This window comes from Fulmarus glacialis, unplaced genomic scaffold, assembly GCF_000690835.1.
Source record: "Fulmarus glacialis isolate BGI_N327 unplaced genomic scaffold, ASM69083v1 scaffold4750, whole genome shotgun sequence".
Classification (NCBI taxonomy): Eukaryota; Metazoa; Chordata; class Aves; order Procellariiformes; family Procellariidae; genus Fulmarus; species Fulmarus glacialis.
In genome coordinates, this window is record NW_009185702.1 from 65,852 (window position 1) to 84,430 (window position 18,579).

The 18,579-nt window shown below is 34.5% G+C and overlaps 1 protein-coding gene across 1 annotated transcript in view; it reads right to left on the reverse strand.

The window, feature by feature from the left end:
* Positions 1–18,579, reverse strand: part of USP34 (ubiquitin specific peptidase 34) — a gene marked incomplete at its 5' end in the record, with an annotated part of 85,204 nt that overhangs the window by 51,340 nt on the left and 15,285 nt on the right. The window contains 15 exon segments of the mRNA XM_009574576.1: positions 698–802; positions 2,053–2,205; positions 3,312–3,436; positions 4,406–4,446; positions 5,681–5,763; positions 7,109–7,309; positions 9,090–9,176; positions 9,506–9,589; positions 9,716–9,838; positions 10,641–10,766; positions 11,416–11,625; positions 13,109–13,209; positions 17,536–17,683; positions 17,779–17,905; positions 18,320–18,479. Of these exon segments, the coding sequence (XP_009572871.1) occupies positions 698–802; positions 2,053–2,205; positions 3,312–3,436; positions 4,406–4,446; positions 5,681–5,763; positions 7,109–7,309; positions 9,090–9,176; positions 9,506–9,589; positions 9,716–9,838; positions 10,641–10,766; positions 11,416–11,625; positions 13,109–13,209; positions 17,536–17,683; positions 17,779–17,905; positions 18,320–18,479 (1,874 nt within the window).

The window sequence follows — 18,579 nt, forward strand, 5'->3', positions numbered from 1 at the left end:
CATCACTTGTTTTTCCTGGGTTTTGTTCCTCTCTCTCTCTCTCTCTCTTGTTGTTTTCCTCTTCATTACAATTTATTATTATTGTTGTTGCTGTTGTTGTTGTTATTATTATTTTATTTCAAGTATTAAACTGTTCTTATCTCAATCCATGAGTTTTCTTACTTCTGCCCTTCCGATTCTCTCCCCCATCCCACCGAGGGGCGGAGGGCGAGCAAGCGGCTCTGTGGTGCTTAGCTGCCGACTGGGGTTAAACCACGACAACCCTTTAGAGAGGTTTCAAAAGTTGTGAATAAGTTTTCTAACCTGTGCTAAGTGGCTGTTAACAAATTTTTTCCTCTTTCAGCTTTAGTCAAATACTTGATTACCTCCTCCTTAGACCGCATTGAAATTCTCAACAGCGAATCTCACAGATAATTGCGGTATTCCCAACGTCTGTTACCTTCACCTAAGTTCACCTTCATTGTGTTCACCCTTCTTGACTCTACAGGTTCAGTATCTGAACCTTCCTTTGGCCAAGAGCTACTAAACACACATCAGAGAGTAAGAAAAGCTGGGAGATGGGAAAGATCCAAGAGCCGTTCACTGTATCTTGAGTTCACTGTATCTTGAGTAAAAATGTCTCATACTGAAGTAAAAGTGGTCTGAATACCCAAATTTAAAAAAGCAAACATTCATACGAATGCAAAGCAAAACCTACCTGACTTGCATCTTTGACATGTATGTTATCAATCAGTTTGCACAGCAGCCAAAAATATTCCTTACAACCTGGTCGCAGCACTGTTTCTTCTTCATAATCCTCTATCTGTGAAAAGAAATTGCTTTTGTTCTGAAGTACATCAGACAAAATAACTGTATTAAAAAAACGTAGTAAACACAGTAACTGTAACAAGAATATTACTTTCTTCAAGCCCCTATTTAAGATAAGCCAAGTACAAGAACAATGTATTTTACAATGTAACAGTGCGTCTTCTATTTTTCTTCTGCAATATTTATTAATTTTCTTGAAAGACTGTCAGGATGATCTGCCAGACCCTTAAAAAAAAATTTAGAATGGTATTGACTCTATCGTACCCATGCAAATTGCAAAAATGTTCAGTATTAGACTAGACAAAACATGAGAAACTTTGTCTGAATTCAACATTAATTAGTATAACTCTAATTTTAAACTCTTCTGGAAATGAGTCAAATAATACAAAGTCTTCTGTAGATTGTTTTAATTTAACTTTTTTTTTTTTTTTTAATATCAGCAGCATTTAAAATGAAAGCAGACTTAAACTGAATGAACCACTCTCACCTGAAATCAAATGCCATACAGGGTCACAAGAATAACTGCCTGACAGACCCAAAATCCAGGTTCAAACTTCACCACCATACAAGTCCGTGCAAGTGCTCTTCAGATTTAGCTACATCAGCTAAAGTCAGCACAGCCTCCCCTGATATGCATTGCTAGGTCTACAATCCCTAACTGACTTTAGGCAAAATCATCCAGGTTAGTTCAAACCATCTTTATTAACCTGCATACGTCAACAGTGAGAACTCCTCCTGAAGTAGCTTTGACAACATACACAGAATCTCTTCTATTTAGTAGAGCTGTGAGGACAATAGTACTCCAACAGAAAAACAGCAGCAATGGACTGGGGAGCAGTAACATTCAGCCACAACAACAGAGGGCACCTATGTACACGTAAAACAAGGTACTAATCTATTTATGGCTTACCTACATTTAAAAGGGAAATCAAGGCATATATTGAAAACACAACTGTTATTGCCTAACAGTGTGTTACACGGACACTACAATTCCAGAACAAGAGCAATTCCTAAATGCTATTCTGCATTTCTCCAAGCACAGGCAAGCTCTAAATTACTGTAATGTCACAGCTTTAACTACTTTTGTGAAGCTTCTGGAAGCATCTAAACCAAAAGTCTTAATATCTCAGTATATCAGAAACAGTATGTCAGACATAATATGTGCTATCATTTTTTCTTTTTATATTAACACAAGTATGTTTAAATAGATCTTTGATAAAGTCTTGTAATGTCTTAAATTCTTACCCGGATCGGTTTCAGAGCTTGAGCATCAGGGAGAAATTTTAATAACGTTGATGCAGCCAGCAGCAGAAAGGATCGATTAATTGAGTCTCCCCCATCCAGACCAGAGAGAGATAACTTGTATAAACCATTGCAAGACTCATGACGAACGGCAGTCTTTATGAAAAATAAAAGAATTCAATGATTACACACATTATTTAGAATATTTTTTTCTTTTGTTGACTTTTCTTCCATATGTACATAATTAAGTTCCTCTCATAATACCTATCAGGTTATCAAGGTAGAAGATGTCTTTCTAAAAACACATATTACGAATAATATATGTTCAAAGTATAAGTTCAAATTATTTACAGAAAAATGCAAAAGATACTGTTCTAACAAAACAGCAGATTTGTCTGTGCCCTTTGTTTCTTGAGTTACGTATTTTCTACAGTAAAGTTTACAGCCAGTTACTAAAATAGAAAATATCACATCTGGGCAAATTAGGGAAATCTGTGTGATGTTGGAACCTACACTTACTCATTCCTAACTATATGGTTAATTTGTTTAATTTCACTAGAAGACTTATTTTCTTCTTTTTTTTATTCTTTTCTTAAGAAAAATATCCACAGACTATCTCTAATCCAGCTTTGGAAGTCTGCACTCTTTTTTTCCCAGGGTTTTTAAATGGAGTCAGCATGTAAGCTGTTTCTGTGGTTGAGTAATAAAGCAACAGATAATAACTATCACATCATGTCCATATTTCACCTTTAGGCAATCATTAGTAAACACAAAAATTTTCTACTATGCATGTCTTTATGCAATTTTCAAGTTTTTCTTAGATCAGAAAAAATTACTTAAAGCTAAGCAAAGATTCGGTAATGACGAACGTTTTTATACCAAACTCTCATTGACCTCATTTTGTGACAAAAAGTATAGCTGAAAAAATAATATAATGGGGGAAGTATATTCAATCCATGTAAGAGGGCATCATCCAGAAATTTCAACAAATTACAATGAAAAAATTACCTTCAAGCAGAAGCCAAGAACAAAGACGAGAGTTTATAAACTGATTTGCAATCAACCACAAATGTGCCATCTTACACAGTATTTTAACTACAAATGATTATTTCTTAAACGGGATTGCAAGTAACTGAGTCAGATCCTGCCTACTTTTAGCAGGAAACAACATGTTTTGAATTTAATGGAAGCCTGAAACTAAAGTTAATCTTGTTCCATATTATGCACTAATTAGTAATGCACTAACTTCTCCTTTAACATACCTCTGGAATAAGAAGGGTAAGTTTCTTTAGCCAGTCTTGCAAATGATCACTGTCCGCCAGACTGGATTTCACCAAGGAACAGCAGTGAGCCCAACTCACCAAGAGCCACATTGAATAATGAGTGACTGAAAGGAAATAAGGTAAGGGTAAATCACACTGTAACTAACAGAAGAGGCTTTTTAGGTTGAGCAGCTGCAGAGTTCTACCACATACGACATTTATTTCAGTCATACTAACGTACAAGACTAATCCTTACTGGCACATAAGATACTACATAAACTCAGAATTTTACCAATATGCTTACTAAATTCTGACCATTGTACTACTGATGACAATTAAATTAGATTACTCTAATTATTACCAACCTGGGGCACAATCCTTTCCTGCATCTCTACTTCTTAAGCAGTGAGCTGGTACTTTGCTAATGGGTTGCATCATGTCTTAACATGAATATTTCCCTGGACTAACTAGTGTATCTGTTCCTTTCTTAGCAGCTAAAAGTAAGACTTTAGTAGGTGATACATAGCATTTACTGAGAATTTGAATTCATAGACATTAACACCAGCAGGGGAGAACAAAGTGGAAAAACTGAAGACAACGTATAAACCTAGGAGGACATACCTATACTTATGCACGCCTATGCTGTACTTTTGACAATTACAGACTTAATCTGACACAGGTCATTTAGACCTTTTGTAAAAAACCTCCACAAGACGGACAGATGGGGAAGTTCCAAGGAATTCTGGGCCCAGAATGATTTCTGAAAACCAGAATAAAGGTGACTATTGGTGACTCTATTATGGTGTATATATGCTGCTCTTTGGAAGATAAAATACAGCTGGTTCTCCTACCAAAAACAGCTCTTCTGGAGATGACGGCATAGCTACAGTACAAAATTTCAATTCATATAAAACCATTTCCAGAGAAGGAAAGCCTCTCTTTGTATTCCCACCTAGATTATAACAGCCCTAACACTACCAAGGAACAATTTTGTAGCATTCTAATGGTGGAATAAAACAAACACGTAACTCTCTATCTCCGATATGTTTTCACTGCTATTAGTTCATAACATATTGCTATTTTGCAGCACTAACCTTCATGTCTTGATCTGTGATCAGACTGAGCTTTCAACACCCTGAACAGGAAGAAGATAAAGGCATTTGAACTTTATCACAGAATGTAACATATAATCACTTAGGAATACAAGTACACACAAGTAACAACACAGTTACTCTTAAGTACCCACTAAGAAAACCAAAATTTTAATCTTAAAAGTATTCATTTCTTGCAGTATTCAAAATTAGCAACAATAATAAAACTATGAAAATCTTCAAGTCACCCCCTTAAAGCTTTACTGACTACAAGATAAAAAGTCAAGAAAAAATACCCACAACCTCTTTATTTTATCCAAAAAAGAGAAGATGTAAAACGGAACTAAGAACTGACCCATACAGAAGAAAGCTAGTATTCTTCATAGAGAACCTCACTTTGAACAAACATTTGCAAACTTTAGACAAATTTTAAATGTTTGTATTTATTTAGTTACATTTTAAAAATTGCAATAAAAGGTTATGAAACCAAAAACATACTATATACATTTAAAATTATCCCTACAACTCAACTAGAGGTTAAAGTTAGGCACACTTGCAGACTTGACTGGAAATGCTCTGAACGTCCTTAACAATCTTTTAAAAATATGGTAAAACACACTATCCATTCCTTGGAATCAAGTAATTCTACACCACCAAATGTAGCAAAACAACTGACCTCCCCACCATCAGTCCGACTCTGTCACGATGCAGTCTTACACAGAATTGCTTTTCTCAGGACAAAAGGCAAAAAGCACAAAAATCTCTAATAGCCCGTTTCTGAAGGTAAAATTTTGCCTTCAGTACATGCAAATTCACTAAAACCATAAGGGTAATTTCAGCAGTAATAAGCTAATGTTATTATGATGGGAAAAATATGTCAAAACCGGCAGATGACTAAGCAGCTTAAAAGTTAATTTATTTTAATTTCTCCTTTACCCTGCCTTGAAATTGAGAATGCTAATTGCTACAGACAGAACAAAGAAATAGTTTTGGCATGTGAATTTATGAGAGCATACCATATATATTTTGTTGCTCCATGTCTTACACCCTGACCATTGAGAGTTCTCGCCACTCTCCTCTCTCTCACTCCTCCTATAAGGGTAGGATAACTACCAGAAGAGGTGACTAAGAAAAGCAAGTCTAATGCCTATAGACTTAAATTTCTGATATGGGTGTTAATGGGGACTACAGCTGAAAGAGCTATTTACTTTATTTAAAGCAGCGATGAAAATGTGCACACTTGATTAGCTTTATTACAAAAATAAAAAGATATTGTACCTAGGTGCCAAGTTGTCATATGTATAAGCAACTGACATAAGTCGCTGAATCAAACTGGTTCCCTGGACAAGTACAAGAAACACCTTTAAAAATTGAAGTCAAAAGAAAAAAAAAAACAGTTAATATAACAACAAGCTTTTTTAATCTGTTTTTAAATTATACACACTGTGTGAATTTAAAACAAACCCACCTGTGTAGAGGGAAGAAGAGCAAAAGACAAATCACAGCATCTCCATAGTTCAACCTTACACTGTTTTTTATTAAAGCAGATCTAAAATCCTATGTTTCATTAAGTCTAGATGCTAAAATTTCATTCTATTTCTCGAAGAAAGACAATTTAACTGAATAGAAAAATCAACCATTTATTCAATCCTTTTAGTAAAAAAACAGTATTTTTTTAAAAGCATAGACTATTCACTTCCTTTTAAAAATCAGGCTTGAGGAGACAGGGTTGAGGATGAGGTTGGATATGTAAATTTTGCTCATCTCTGTGATCAACACATTTTATTGCCTATACATTCACTTAAATTGTTCATCTTTACAGAACCTCTGACAGGCTACACAGAATTTTCAAAACAAAGTCTGAAGAAAGTCTTTTAATTAGATAGCAAATCCACTGCAATCAAAAATATTAATCAATGACAATTAAAAATTTAAAACCAGTTATAGAAATCGGTAGCAGCATTTACACACAGTCAGTGTTGAAAAATTTAATACATTGGATAATTTCCCTGTATCATAGTAGCTTTGGCAATTTAGGGATCTGTTTTGTCAAAAATACCTAATACTTATAGAATAGTTAAGGTCTTTCCATGTAAAACAATGACAAATGCGAAGTTTGGCTCCAGCTCACAGTTCAGACCTACACTTTCTGGCAATCACAGCTGGTCCTGTGCCAAAGAGCAATCGATTTACAGTGAACATATCTCTGATGCCAAAATACTACATTGGCTTGGTCTACATTAGGAAATTAGCATGCAGGAATCTGGCAGGAAGGTTTACAGGTTTAGGTAAGTTTACCCTACACTCACCCCGATAACCTTAATAGAGTAAGTTATTTTAGTGCTTACTAAAGGAATCTAAAATGGATTTAGCGAGGATGGGGACAGCCCATGTAACAGGTTACCATAAAAAAAAAGGAATAATTAATTTGGAAAACAAAATCTAAGAAATAGGGATAAAGCACTGGAATTCTGAATTCCCAATTCATGTGCTCACCAATCGCCAAAAAACCTTTTGGTTCCAGCTTTTAAAACTAGTAGGTTTAAAGCAATTAAAATATTTTTAGAGGAGAATAACATGTAGGATATAGATTAGTATTAGTAACTTTTCCACTACATTATTTTGTTACCAAAATAAAGGCTTCACTCAACAAAGGAGTCATTTTTCTGAAGTTCACAAAATGGACACACACTGTTTATCTCTTACCTCTGTCAAACGAGGTATATGAAGGCCCTTCGCATGGTCACTTGCAGTCTTCCTTGATTTGCCTGGCCATGTTCTTTTTCTGTGACTCTCCGCTACACCAGACCAGGCAAAGACATCATGGTAAGCTAAATCCAGATCTGAAGGATCAACCGCAAACTGGCATATCAGCTTCAGCAAGCAAGCAAGACAGTCTAGCTGCCACTGTGAATAAGAAGAAAATGAAACACTGTTTTTTTCAGAGATTTATTTTACAAACAATTCTATGCCTATTATGGAATTTGAAGTAAAAGCTTAAGTAAGGTATAAAGGATAAACAGCTAGAACTAACTGGCAAAACCTCACCAGAATAGACACCAATGAGGAAGGGTATTAAAAAGAAGTTACTTCTTATAGTGAAAACATTTTCATGATCTAGTCCTATTAACAGGTGCATTCAAGACATTTTATTATTCAGTGCATGAAATAACACAGAGGAAATAGTATAAAAGTTAAGCTCAACAGTTAAGAGCTCTTCCTGCATTATATTCAACTATAGCACAGGGTATAAAGTATGGTATACAGAAGTGCTTTCAAGTTGAATATATTTAACCATGCAGAAACAATACATACAAGTTTAAAAATATCATTTTGTATTGTAACATCTCTTGTTAGATGAAAACCACTGATCCATTTAGTAACTCTTGAGATCAATTTTCATGGCTCTCAGCTGTGTGACTATGGCCAAACATAGCACCTGCTCAGCTCCACCAGCAGAAGGTGCATTCTGAGAGTAACATTAAGAAAAATAGAGCACCATGTCACAGTAACACATGAAGTAGGTCAGCTATCTAGCACCTATACATGCATAAGTCAGGACTCTCTGCTAAGGCATTTAGTTGCAGAATCTGTTACCATTTTCACAGAGTTGTGCATGCTTTCTGGACAGACCAATAAAAGCAATCATACGAACCTTTGTTTATATACTGAATAGAGAGGAAGACAACTTGTTTCTAATATTGAAATAATTTTAGAACAAATACATCAAAATCAGTTAAAAACTATCAAACTTTTAATAAAAACTGTACCTGCCTTCTTTTTAACATTTCAGTAACTGTCATCAGTTTTATACATACATGTGTATGCTTGTTCATTTACTTTTTATGTACATATAACTCAGAGCTTGGGATATTTCCTTTTTTTTTTTTTTCAATCAAATGCCATAGAATTGAAAATAAAAGAGAAAATTAACTCTAATAAAAAAAGTTTTCATTATGATGTGAATTTAGATCAAACTAATGACAGAATAATGATGAAAAAAGACATTATGTAAGAACAACTAATAATAAAGTTCATTATTGAAAAATGTCTTTATTAACACCGTAGCCACAATGCTACGACTTTTGTCTCAATGCCAACAAGGGGAAGTGATATTTCTTGGCCCCTTCAGAGAGGAAGATAATTAACAGATTACTGCTTTTAAAACAGACTATAATAAAAGTTCCCAAATAACCTTCCCTAAAACAAGCAGGAAAAGGCAAAAATGAAGTACCCCCTTCTTGTTTGGCAAATTTTGACTTTTTTAAAAAAAGTGTGATATGCAATAGTATTATCAGTGCAGTTGCAATCATTCCTAAAGACGGAAGCCAGATTGTTTTTTTTCTCTAAGATGTTCCCATGACCTACAATTTTACATTCTGCAAACTAGGATTTTTAAAGACTGGACAAAAAATTAAACCAAAAATACATAGAAAAATACAAAGGGTGGTTTTAAAATATAAAAAAGCAGAAATACGAAGGTTTTTTAAAAAGAAAATAAATTCTTCCAGGAATATAAAATATTCAAGAAAAAGATGCTCTTGCATAAACTCTGTTGGTTTCAATTATAGAATTCATTTATTTCACTTACTACAGAAAAGTAACTATAACAAAGGCTGAAAGTAATGAAAGTCTTTACAAATGACAGCTATGTTATTCTAGAGAAAAACGGTGAATAAACACCTACCACAGTCCACGATTCCTGTTCTTTAGGCTCTAAGATTCCAGAATTGAAAATTTCTAGTAACTGTTGGAGCCCTCCAGCAGCAACAAACTGTAAGTATATTATGGAACCAATGTGAAAAAAAGCAAATACAGACATATCACTAAGTTCAGTTAGATACCAATCTAAGCTTTATAAATAAATTTAAAAAAAAAAAATCTGATAAAACTATTCAGCTGGGTATTTTATGAAAAACAAAAGAAATAGTTGTACACAACTGTGACAAATTTACAGGCCTGATAACACAGAAAAACTTTAAAATGTTATACCTAAATTTGAGATAAAAAACTCTAAGATAGATAATGTTTAAATGGGTTTTCATTTTATTCTTTTTTGAAAAGCTATAGTAGGTATCACAGAATACTGTAGGAAAATCAAACCTTGCAGCTCCACGTGTTTTTACTATTTTCTATTTGATCTTCACTCGAATCATCTGAGTCTGGGTAAAGATCGCTGTAACTTCCCTAAAGATAAACAAGAACAATTCATTGTAAAAACAGTTAAAGAATTAAAATGCTATAAAATAACTCATCAATATATAGTTTGGTTCAGAGAGAAAAACATATATTCTGCGCAAGAAACTCTATTACCGTAGATTCACGTCTTATTCTCCTGTTGGGCTTTCCCAAAGCTTCAATAATTTCCAGGGCGTACAAAAGTTTATGGGCACTTTTTATTCGCAGAAGATCCTTCCAGCTAAAGCCATCATTACCCTTAAAAGATAAAGGAGACAGAAACAATTAACACGATTATATGTAATGCTGATCTAGCTAAAAAATGCAAGGAGAGGATTTTTAAAGTTATATGGACAAATTATTTTGTTTTTAAGTTCATCTATTACTCGAGATTAGACAATTTCAAGCATATTTCTATACACAATTAACAATTTGAATAATGTGAATTCACCAAGGAAATTTGAGTAAACCTCCAACATTATTATAAGCTAAGGTACACACAATTTTAAAGTAGAGGAAGCCAAATGTTATACTTTAAATTATAACTTCCACCAAAATTTTGATGCATGTGTCCATAAAGAACTGTAGTATCTAAAAACTGTTAATATGTAATTTCAACAACTTTAAAAGAGGCAAAATATTCATCTATAGGGCAAGAAAACAACGAGGTAAATATCCATCTTTTGAAACTATAGAAGAGAGTACAAAAGGATTACTATCACAACAGTCATAACGTTAAAGCAAGGCTACAGATAAAGAAACTGCTGTTTCAATTCAAACCAAAAGATTGTGACAATTAGTATTGACTATTCTTTTCATTTATTAAATAATTTTTTTAAAGAAATCATAAAAACAAACTTTGGGAACTAAACTGACATCTCTGTTTAGTTTTATTTCATAAGAATTATTAGGTTTGTTTATTAGGTTTACTTGTGTCTCAGCATACTTAACATACTTACTATTTAACATTCCTATTTGGAGAAAATTCAACTAAAATACTAGACACTAAAACATTCATGTCAATAAAGATAAACATGTAAAACAAGCATTCTTTGTTCACCTGCTCATCTGAAATATTCTGGAATGCCTGCAACATATTAGGGCACGTTGGCAGAAGCATTAACAGTTCCCAGACACGTCTGGATAAGTTTTCTGCATGGAGATGGAGTTCTTCACATCTTGCACTCTGACAAACCATACAACAACCATTCTTATTATGAACTTCTTTGTGAAAATAACCTTGCTAAGATTTCAAAGTCCAAAAATGTATTTATTAATTAAGAAGCTATCTGTTTCCTATCTAATGTAAATCCATAAATAGAACGTAATAGTTGAAGTCTCACTGAACCTGCAAGAAACTAAGTTCCATTATCTTTACAGCGTATCACATATTTTGAAATATTTGAGTGTAAATAAAACTTAAAAATAAACTACTGGTTCGAATATACTAGTGGTTATTTAATCTCCCACAAGCTAATGACAGCATATAAGACATAAAACTTGAGTTTTTGCAATAAAACCTTTACCAACCTTTCTTCAAGCCAATTCCCATTATTATTCACCACATCTATTTAAATAATCAATATTCCTTCTTAAGAATTACTTTTTAATAGCTTCTACAATATTTAGAACATTTAAAATATATCAGAACAACGCTGTTAAGAAAATCAGAAAAATCATTATAATGATTATACCATACATGAAATGTGAATATACAGACAATAAACATATCTAGCAATTGTATAGAGTACACAAGAAGTAGGCTAGATAGGAAAAATAGATCAAATTAAATAAAACTTAAATGTAATTATCCTAATAAAATTATTCTAAATTACCTCACTATCTTCCATAGCCACTTCTCCAGAAGGAGGCTTAAAAGAGGCAAGCATCTCTAACAAATCAAAAAGGGTGGTGAGATGAGGTTCTTGCAGGAGTAAAAGCATCGGAATGTTGTCCTTCTGAGGAGGAGGTAGGCAGGATGCTGGAAGCTGAACACCTTCACCTTTACGTTCTCTCCTTGGTGCACCCAGGGATACAAACACCATCTAGAAACAGAGAGAAACAACAAGAAGAGAGACAATTTTGAAAATTCATATGCTAAAACCATGGAATGTTTTCAACGGGATCAGAATTAAGAACTTAAAGATACATCAATAACTTTGTTGTCAAATCTTTGCTGAGCAGCATTTTGAGCAACTGCTATAATTAAAGCTTGGCTTTGCTTTCACTTAAGGCATTCATGGTATAGTTGCATACACTGTTTGTTGTTGTTACAGTAGACGGCCCTGTTTCCTTGTCCCTCATCCCTTATTTTGCCATTCAGGCTGGGGAGACTCTAGTACTGGTCTGACTTCTCAGTACGTTAATGAAATGGCACAAAAACTAATCCAGAGGAAAAACAAGATAAATTGGCAAAAAGGACCAGAAGAATGCTAGCGAGGGTGTAGCAACACAAATAGCGGTGTAGTCGGAAAAGCAGACATTTGTTATACTGCCATAACCACGTTGCGGAAAGCCATTCTCAGATGAACTGTTCCTGCATTCATATATGGATCACACCCAGCCATTCAAACTGAATGCTACCACTCCTCCAAGTTCTGCAAACGTAAAAATTCATCTGATTGCACCATAGTTCAATTCTGTAAAATGATCTATGTTAGTAAGAAAAAAATTATTTTTAACCCTGGTTTTGCTTTTGAATTAACCCAATTCATTTAGCAAAAAGAACTGATGAACAATCAAAGATGTAGTCCAACAGATCATCCAATTTGGAACCACAAGAGTCAAGACAGACTAACTGCTACAATTGCTAACAGCCAGCAATGGCACACGTAAGCATATCAGCGACTAATAATCTTTCTAAAAGGATGTTAGCAGATCCCTGAAGGTGTACAGTATGAGTTTAGTTTTCCTTTAGCTAGAAAGAATGTATGTGATGATCTGCTGGTAAGTTTTGTTACAGTTCCACCTCCCTAAGTCATGATGTTATTCACACTTATACAAATCAAATCAGGCTTTTCCATACTGTTGACTTCAGCAAACTTATGAGTAGACCACTCTAACGGGAACTCTGAATTGAGATAAAAAATTACAGATGAGCATTAAAAAATGCTTCAGATTTAACCTGTGAAAGGAGCGAGCTAGTCATGGAATTGGCTATGGAATTAGCATGTGTTCAACAATTCAGACAAAATATGGATATTTGGTTCTGTTTTCACTGGTCCCTTGTTTTCCTTGATGAATGAAAAAACCTAAAATTTTACTTTCACATTTGCTAACGTAACTAGAATTAGGCTCTTAAAATTATTAATTATTTTAAAGACTGACAGCAGCAAGGACCGACAGCATTAGTTTGAGCTTACAGGAGGCACATACGGGATATTGTGAAACAACTAGTTTCAGAAAACTGTAGGATGCTCCCAAAGAAAAGTATACCTTCCACCACCACTACATACATCAGCTGCACAAGACAAAAGCAACATATCAACCACTCTTTTTCAGTGACTGCTATCTATATGCTGGTAATACCTGCATATCCTTAAAACCCAATTCATGAAGTGTTTTTTCATCGTAATCGGTTGTCAGTTCATGCCCAGATGAAATCATTCTCACAGGTCCCATGAGGCCACCTAGGATAAAAACATATTTCAGTAAATTTCTGGAATCATAGTTTCATTTTCTAATGAAAGTGCTAAGACTTATTTTTAATAGTACACCCTTCAGTAGCAATTAAAATGAGGCAAAAACTTAATGCAATTTTTTTACGAAAACTGGTTATTACATTAAACTAAGTTTACTTGCATGTATTCAGAAATAACCTTTTCAATAACAGTTCACCCTATCTTGTGGTGAAAAGTGTTCACAATACAGATTAAAACATGCCTTCCATATTTTGTAGTAAATGCTAGAGAAGGATAATGGAAAATGATTGTGATCGTCAACAAAATCCCTTTGTATTACACACCTGTGATAAAGTCAGCAAAGGCAAAGAAGCAATGATTCATCTTACTTAAATGTAAGTTGGAACTGAAGATGTCATATACTTCAGAAAGGAAAAACTGAGAACACCCTTCAAAGAACTCTCAACATTGAACAAGAAATCTGAACAATTAAAAGATTAAGAATTTAATTTCATTTGGCGCAGACAATCAAGCAGCAACCAAGAATCACAACGCACAATGACTTTATACCTCAGAGTACTCACGTAGTTCTAACCACCAATTCCGGTGCACAAAGATATTTGTCATGGATTGAAATTTGCTATGCTTTTCAGCCACTGTTCTTACAAGTACACTTTTTCCAACATTAGGCCCTGGTCCTCCACACCAGTGAAAAGCAGCATTACACTGCCACTATACTTCAACCTTAGGATTTCAATGAGGCTCCTTCAACTCTTTTGAACCTCTTGCAGAAATCTTAGGAAGTATTGAGAGCTCTGTAACCTGAAAATGCTTCAAAACAGTATATTACTTGCCTATAGGAACACAGTGTTCAAAGACATGGATTAAAACAAAAAAAGCCTATGTATAGGCAGCGAACCTCAGCTTCATTCTTTCACTGTCATAAAGATATGCACGGTGTAGAGCACGCACAGTCAGCCTGCTTGTTCTGGTAATTACTGAAAGCCCATCACCTGCAGACTGCAGCCACATAGTCTCTACTGATGTATGCACACAATAAATCCAGGTGATGCTTCCCAAAACCAGCTGACATACACACCCAAGTGCTGATGTTTCCAAACTAGAGCAATTCAGTGAGATGTACACACAGTAACTTTGATGGGACTGCCAGATAAATGGAGGTACCAGGCAAATACATATGATCCTCAAATCCTGCCCAAACAAAATTTCTGGGATGTTCTTGGGAAAAACTGGACAGACAGCAGCCCTCCAAAGACATCTGTCAGTTAACAATAAAACCATGAAGGTATTATGTGGAGTTGGGAATAATCTCACATACCTACCACTGTTCCCATGCTCCTCAGCTGGCTGCTTTGAAACTTACCAATGCAGTGAGGCAAAATAATTTCAAACAGATAAAGGCAGGCAAACACATCATCCACAACAATAATACAGAAATCTACCATCCTCTGCACTTCAGCAAACTAGTAACAGATTTCAGAAGAAAGAATACAATAAACAACCTGAGTGAGAAGCAAATGCAATCTCACATTTCTCTGAGCAACACAATTTCAAATGAGAAGATGTTACAGTAGATATTGGGAGATATTGGGACCTCAAAAGAATTATGTAGTAAATGTCTGGTAAATGGAAAAAAAAAAATAAGTTTATTGTAGCAAAAGAGAGTTAAAAGGAACGTTTAACAAATGTGAATGCATCTACTACTTACAGATACATTCCCAAAGTTTTGGCTAGTGGGCATTCTTGGATATTCCCTTGACAGAAGCATGATGGCAAAAACTTCAGAAATGTATTTGTAACTAATAAATGCTTTAAGGTTCTTTTAGCCCATCTCAGAACCTGCAGCTTCACTTTCCACATTAATAGTTACCTCACTTCCGTAATAATCTGCTAAACATTAATTTTTCAGTGTCTTCATCTTCTCAAACTAAATTTCCTTTTAAGACAGGCATTAGATGTGACTAGTATCGCTTCAGACATACCATTCGTTCACGCATCCCAAGAGCAGGAAAATGAAAGTAACACTTTGCGCAAAGATGCTGGAAATGAAATGGCCGTCTACACAGTGGTGAAAAGGCAGGCTAGCAGGAGCGCTAAAGGAGGCCAACAGCGTGAAAGTGCCAGTCAGTTAACAACAGATGAAACAAATAAAAAGAAGCAAAAAAAGTGCAAGTCTAGAATTCCAAGAGCCAAAAGTTGATACAAATGTTGTGTTATGTCTATCTATTTTGTGAAATTGAAATCCCACCTGAGAAAACAACTAAAAACTAATTAAGGACAATGAGTTTTAGCTCTATAAGGAAAAGGCAAGAGAAAAACTCGTACTCTGACATCATGAGCCTGTAATTTTTACTGGAATTTGATAAACTCTGCTCAGATTTCTACCTAAGTTGATGAAATAATCACCATTTCAGGTTCCTAACCAGGAATTGTTTTTTGTGGCAGATTAACTAATACAGGCATATTAAAATGGACACAGTAATAGGTCACTGAGACAGAAGTGTGCACTATGTACCTTACAATACATGTCTCCTGTGCTGCAGAATGACCAAAGTTTTTAAGTGTAAACAGTCAATACACTGAACCATAATTCACAGAGAACTTTGTGACCAAGAAAAAGTTATTAGAAAGTCCTTTCTTTTTTTTTAGTCTATACAAAACAGTCCCCAAAATAGGGTATGGATGAGTAAAACTACAGATTTTAACCGCAAGTGTCAGTTTCAGTCCTATCTTCTCAAAATTAGCAGTTGAAAAGTAAAAATCATGTGACTAGATTATTCCAAACACACGGTGGCATGCACAGAACAATGCAGAAACATGTCTTCAGAAGTTTGGTTAATAAGAGATTTAGCCTCTTACAGGATTTTATGCATCTATCAGCCAACACAGATATCAATTACAAGACAAAGCACTTAGAGGCATTAATACAGGTTTTAAACTTAGCAAAGGACACTGGGTTTATGAATCGACAGATACGAATTTTATGGTTCTCCGGTTTCCCATAGTTATGGTATGTTAATAATTAGTGTAATAAACGCAGAAAAAAAACCCCAACATCCGCAAAAAGTGTACTAAAATTATGGGTATCAGCACAAGCATTCTACAAAACAAAAGACATTGTACATATGTAACAAGACTGAACTGCAGCTGCTGTAGGACTGCAATTCTGAATTTCTGAATCATGTGTTTCTAAAATCCCAGCTAAAACAAAAATAAAAATTTTGCTATGTGGCTATACTTGGTAGAAAACAAGATCATTTCTTCACTAAAACAGCTTCTGATGAGTGACTGGAAAAGGATTTCACAAAGAAGGTAGTTAGGATATCTAAAATTCAGTCTGGCTTACTGACAGTGTCCCATTAAAACATTTTTTTTTAAAGTTGTTAAACTATGAAAAGAAAGTCAGATTCATGTTTACACATATATTAATGGTCAGTGGTGTTGGAAAAAGATGTTCATGGACAGAATTTGTTCAGATAATATGCATTACATGCTAACCCTTGCTCATAATGAGAAAGAAAGAAAACATTGAGGAGAAGATAATTCAGAAAACAGTAATATTTTGAACAGCAATAAACGATAAGAATGCTATAATATATAGCATCAGTAGGATTTAGAAAATGTCTTCCTCCTACAGGATAAAGCAAAAATTTTCATTCACTCAAAAACACATAAAGAAAGGGAACAACAACAGGATGCATATTCATCACACTGTAAGCAAGCAATGACCATCTCAGGAGCAAGGTCACATTCCAAATTAAGAGCATGAAAAGATAATGAACGATCATTTTTGCTACAGGATGATGATAAATTAAAAAGCAGTTGCAGGAGTTAAGAAAATCTTACACCTGACTGGAATACACATATGTAGAGTATAAATTCTGAATCTGAATTATGACTTCAAATTCTGAATCAATGGCAGAGCCAGAAATGTATAAATTTCAGGAAAAATAGAATAAGGTTCTATGTAACAGAATCTCCAAGTTACAGAAAACAACGTAATTAATTAAAACAACAATGAGAAGAAAAATAATGTGGGGGAAAGTCTATTGAGACTTGGAGCTTAGCTAGATCTAAGGACTTTTGGCAGATCTACATTTTCTTTACCATTTCAAATAAATGGTAGCGCTTAAGAAACAATGCTATTAATTAAAATTGAGGGTGATGCTAACTATAACTACAGCTAGAAGAAAATAAACCATAAACCTTGCTTATTTAGGATATCTGGGGAAGAAAAAGACCATAATCATCTACGGTCTAAATGGATGAACCCTTGTTAGGGCAAAAAATACAGGTATGAGTACTGTAGCTTACCAGGGAAATCCCCTTTCCGGCTGCTTTGGCCAAACTCCTGAAGCTGTGCTTGTTGATTTATCTGCTCCTTCTGCAAATTTTCGTACCAATGGGTGACTTCTGCCCGTAGATCGGCCACCTGATCACTAGGATACATTTCTATAGTCATCTGAAATAAAACATGTATTTTATTTTTCAAAGTGCACAGTGGACTTACTGAAATTTAACAATGTAGGATGTATTTGTAAAAGGCCTTTTAACTACCTTGTCAGGAAGTCCAGCTGGCTGACATACAATTCTTAGTGGTAGTGACTGTTTGTCACTCAGGGCTTTCAAGTGACTGCTGATACCAGTGCCTTCAATCTGCCACTGTCTCAGATGATACGCAAACCTTAAGAACAGGTAAAAACATTGAAAAAGTGTTTTTTTTCAAAGTGTATTTAGCACAAACGTTTGATAAACAATGAGAGGAAAGACAAAACTTGCACCTTTTTTCACTGTTTCTTCAAAATAAGATGAAGTTATTAGTCTCAGTAGTTTTCAAATAAAACTAAAATAACTTCGAAAAAGTTTCTTTGGCGAGGGATGGGGAAACATGAACCGCATTCATATATCTTTATACAAGGACAAGGGCCAACTCTTGTAACTATTTAAACCTTTCAAAATTATCCACTACTGTCCCTAATTTACACAAAGAAAAACAAAGAAACTAATACTTAAATTAATAACTCATAACTCATTTATCATTATGATAAGAGGAATGTAAATGAACTCTGCATCCAAATATATCAAAGGAGCTATTTACCTTCTCCTAAAAGCCTCCAAGTGTGTCTTCAGCATTAAGAGTCCTCTTTCAATAATGGTCAGACTTGAATGAGAGTCTTGCTCAAGGTTACTAGAAGCTATCATCAGACTCTCCATACACTTGCTAATAAATTCCTGTTCTTTTTCCAGACCAGTTTTACCTGTAATATCAGTTAAAGTAAATAATACATGCACAACTTTGGGACTATGCATTTTAATACTAAGAATAAAAAGAGGATAACGCTAGATATTCTTTAAAAC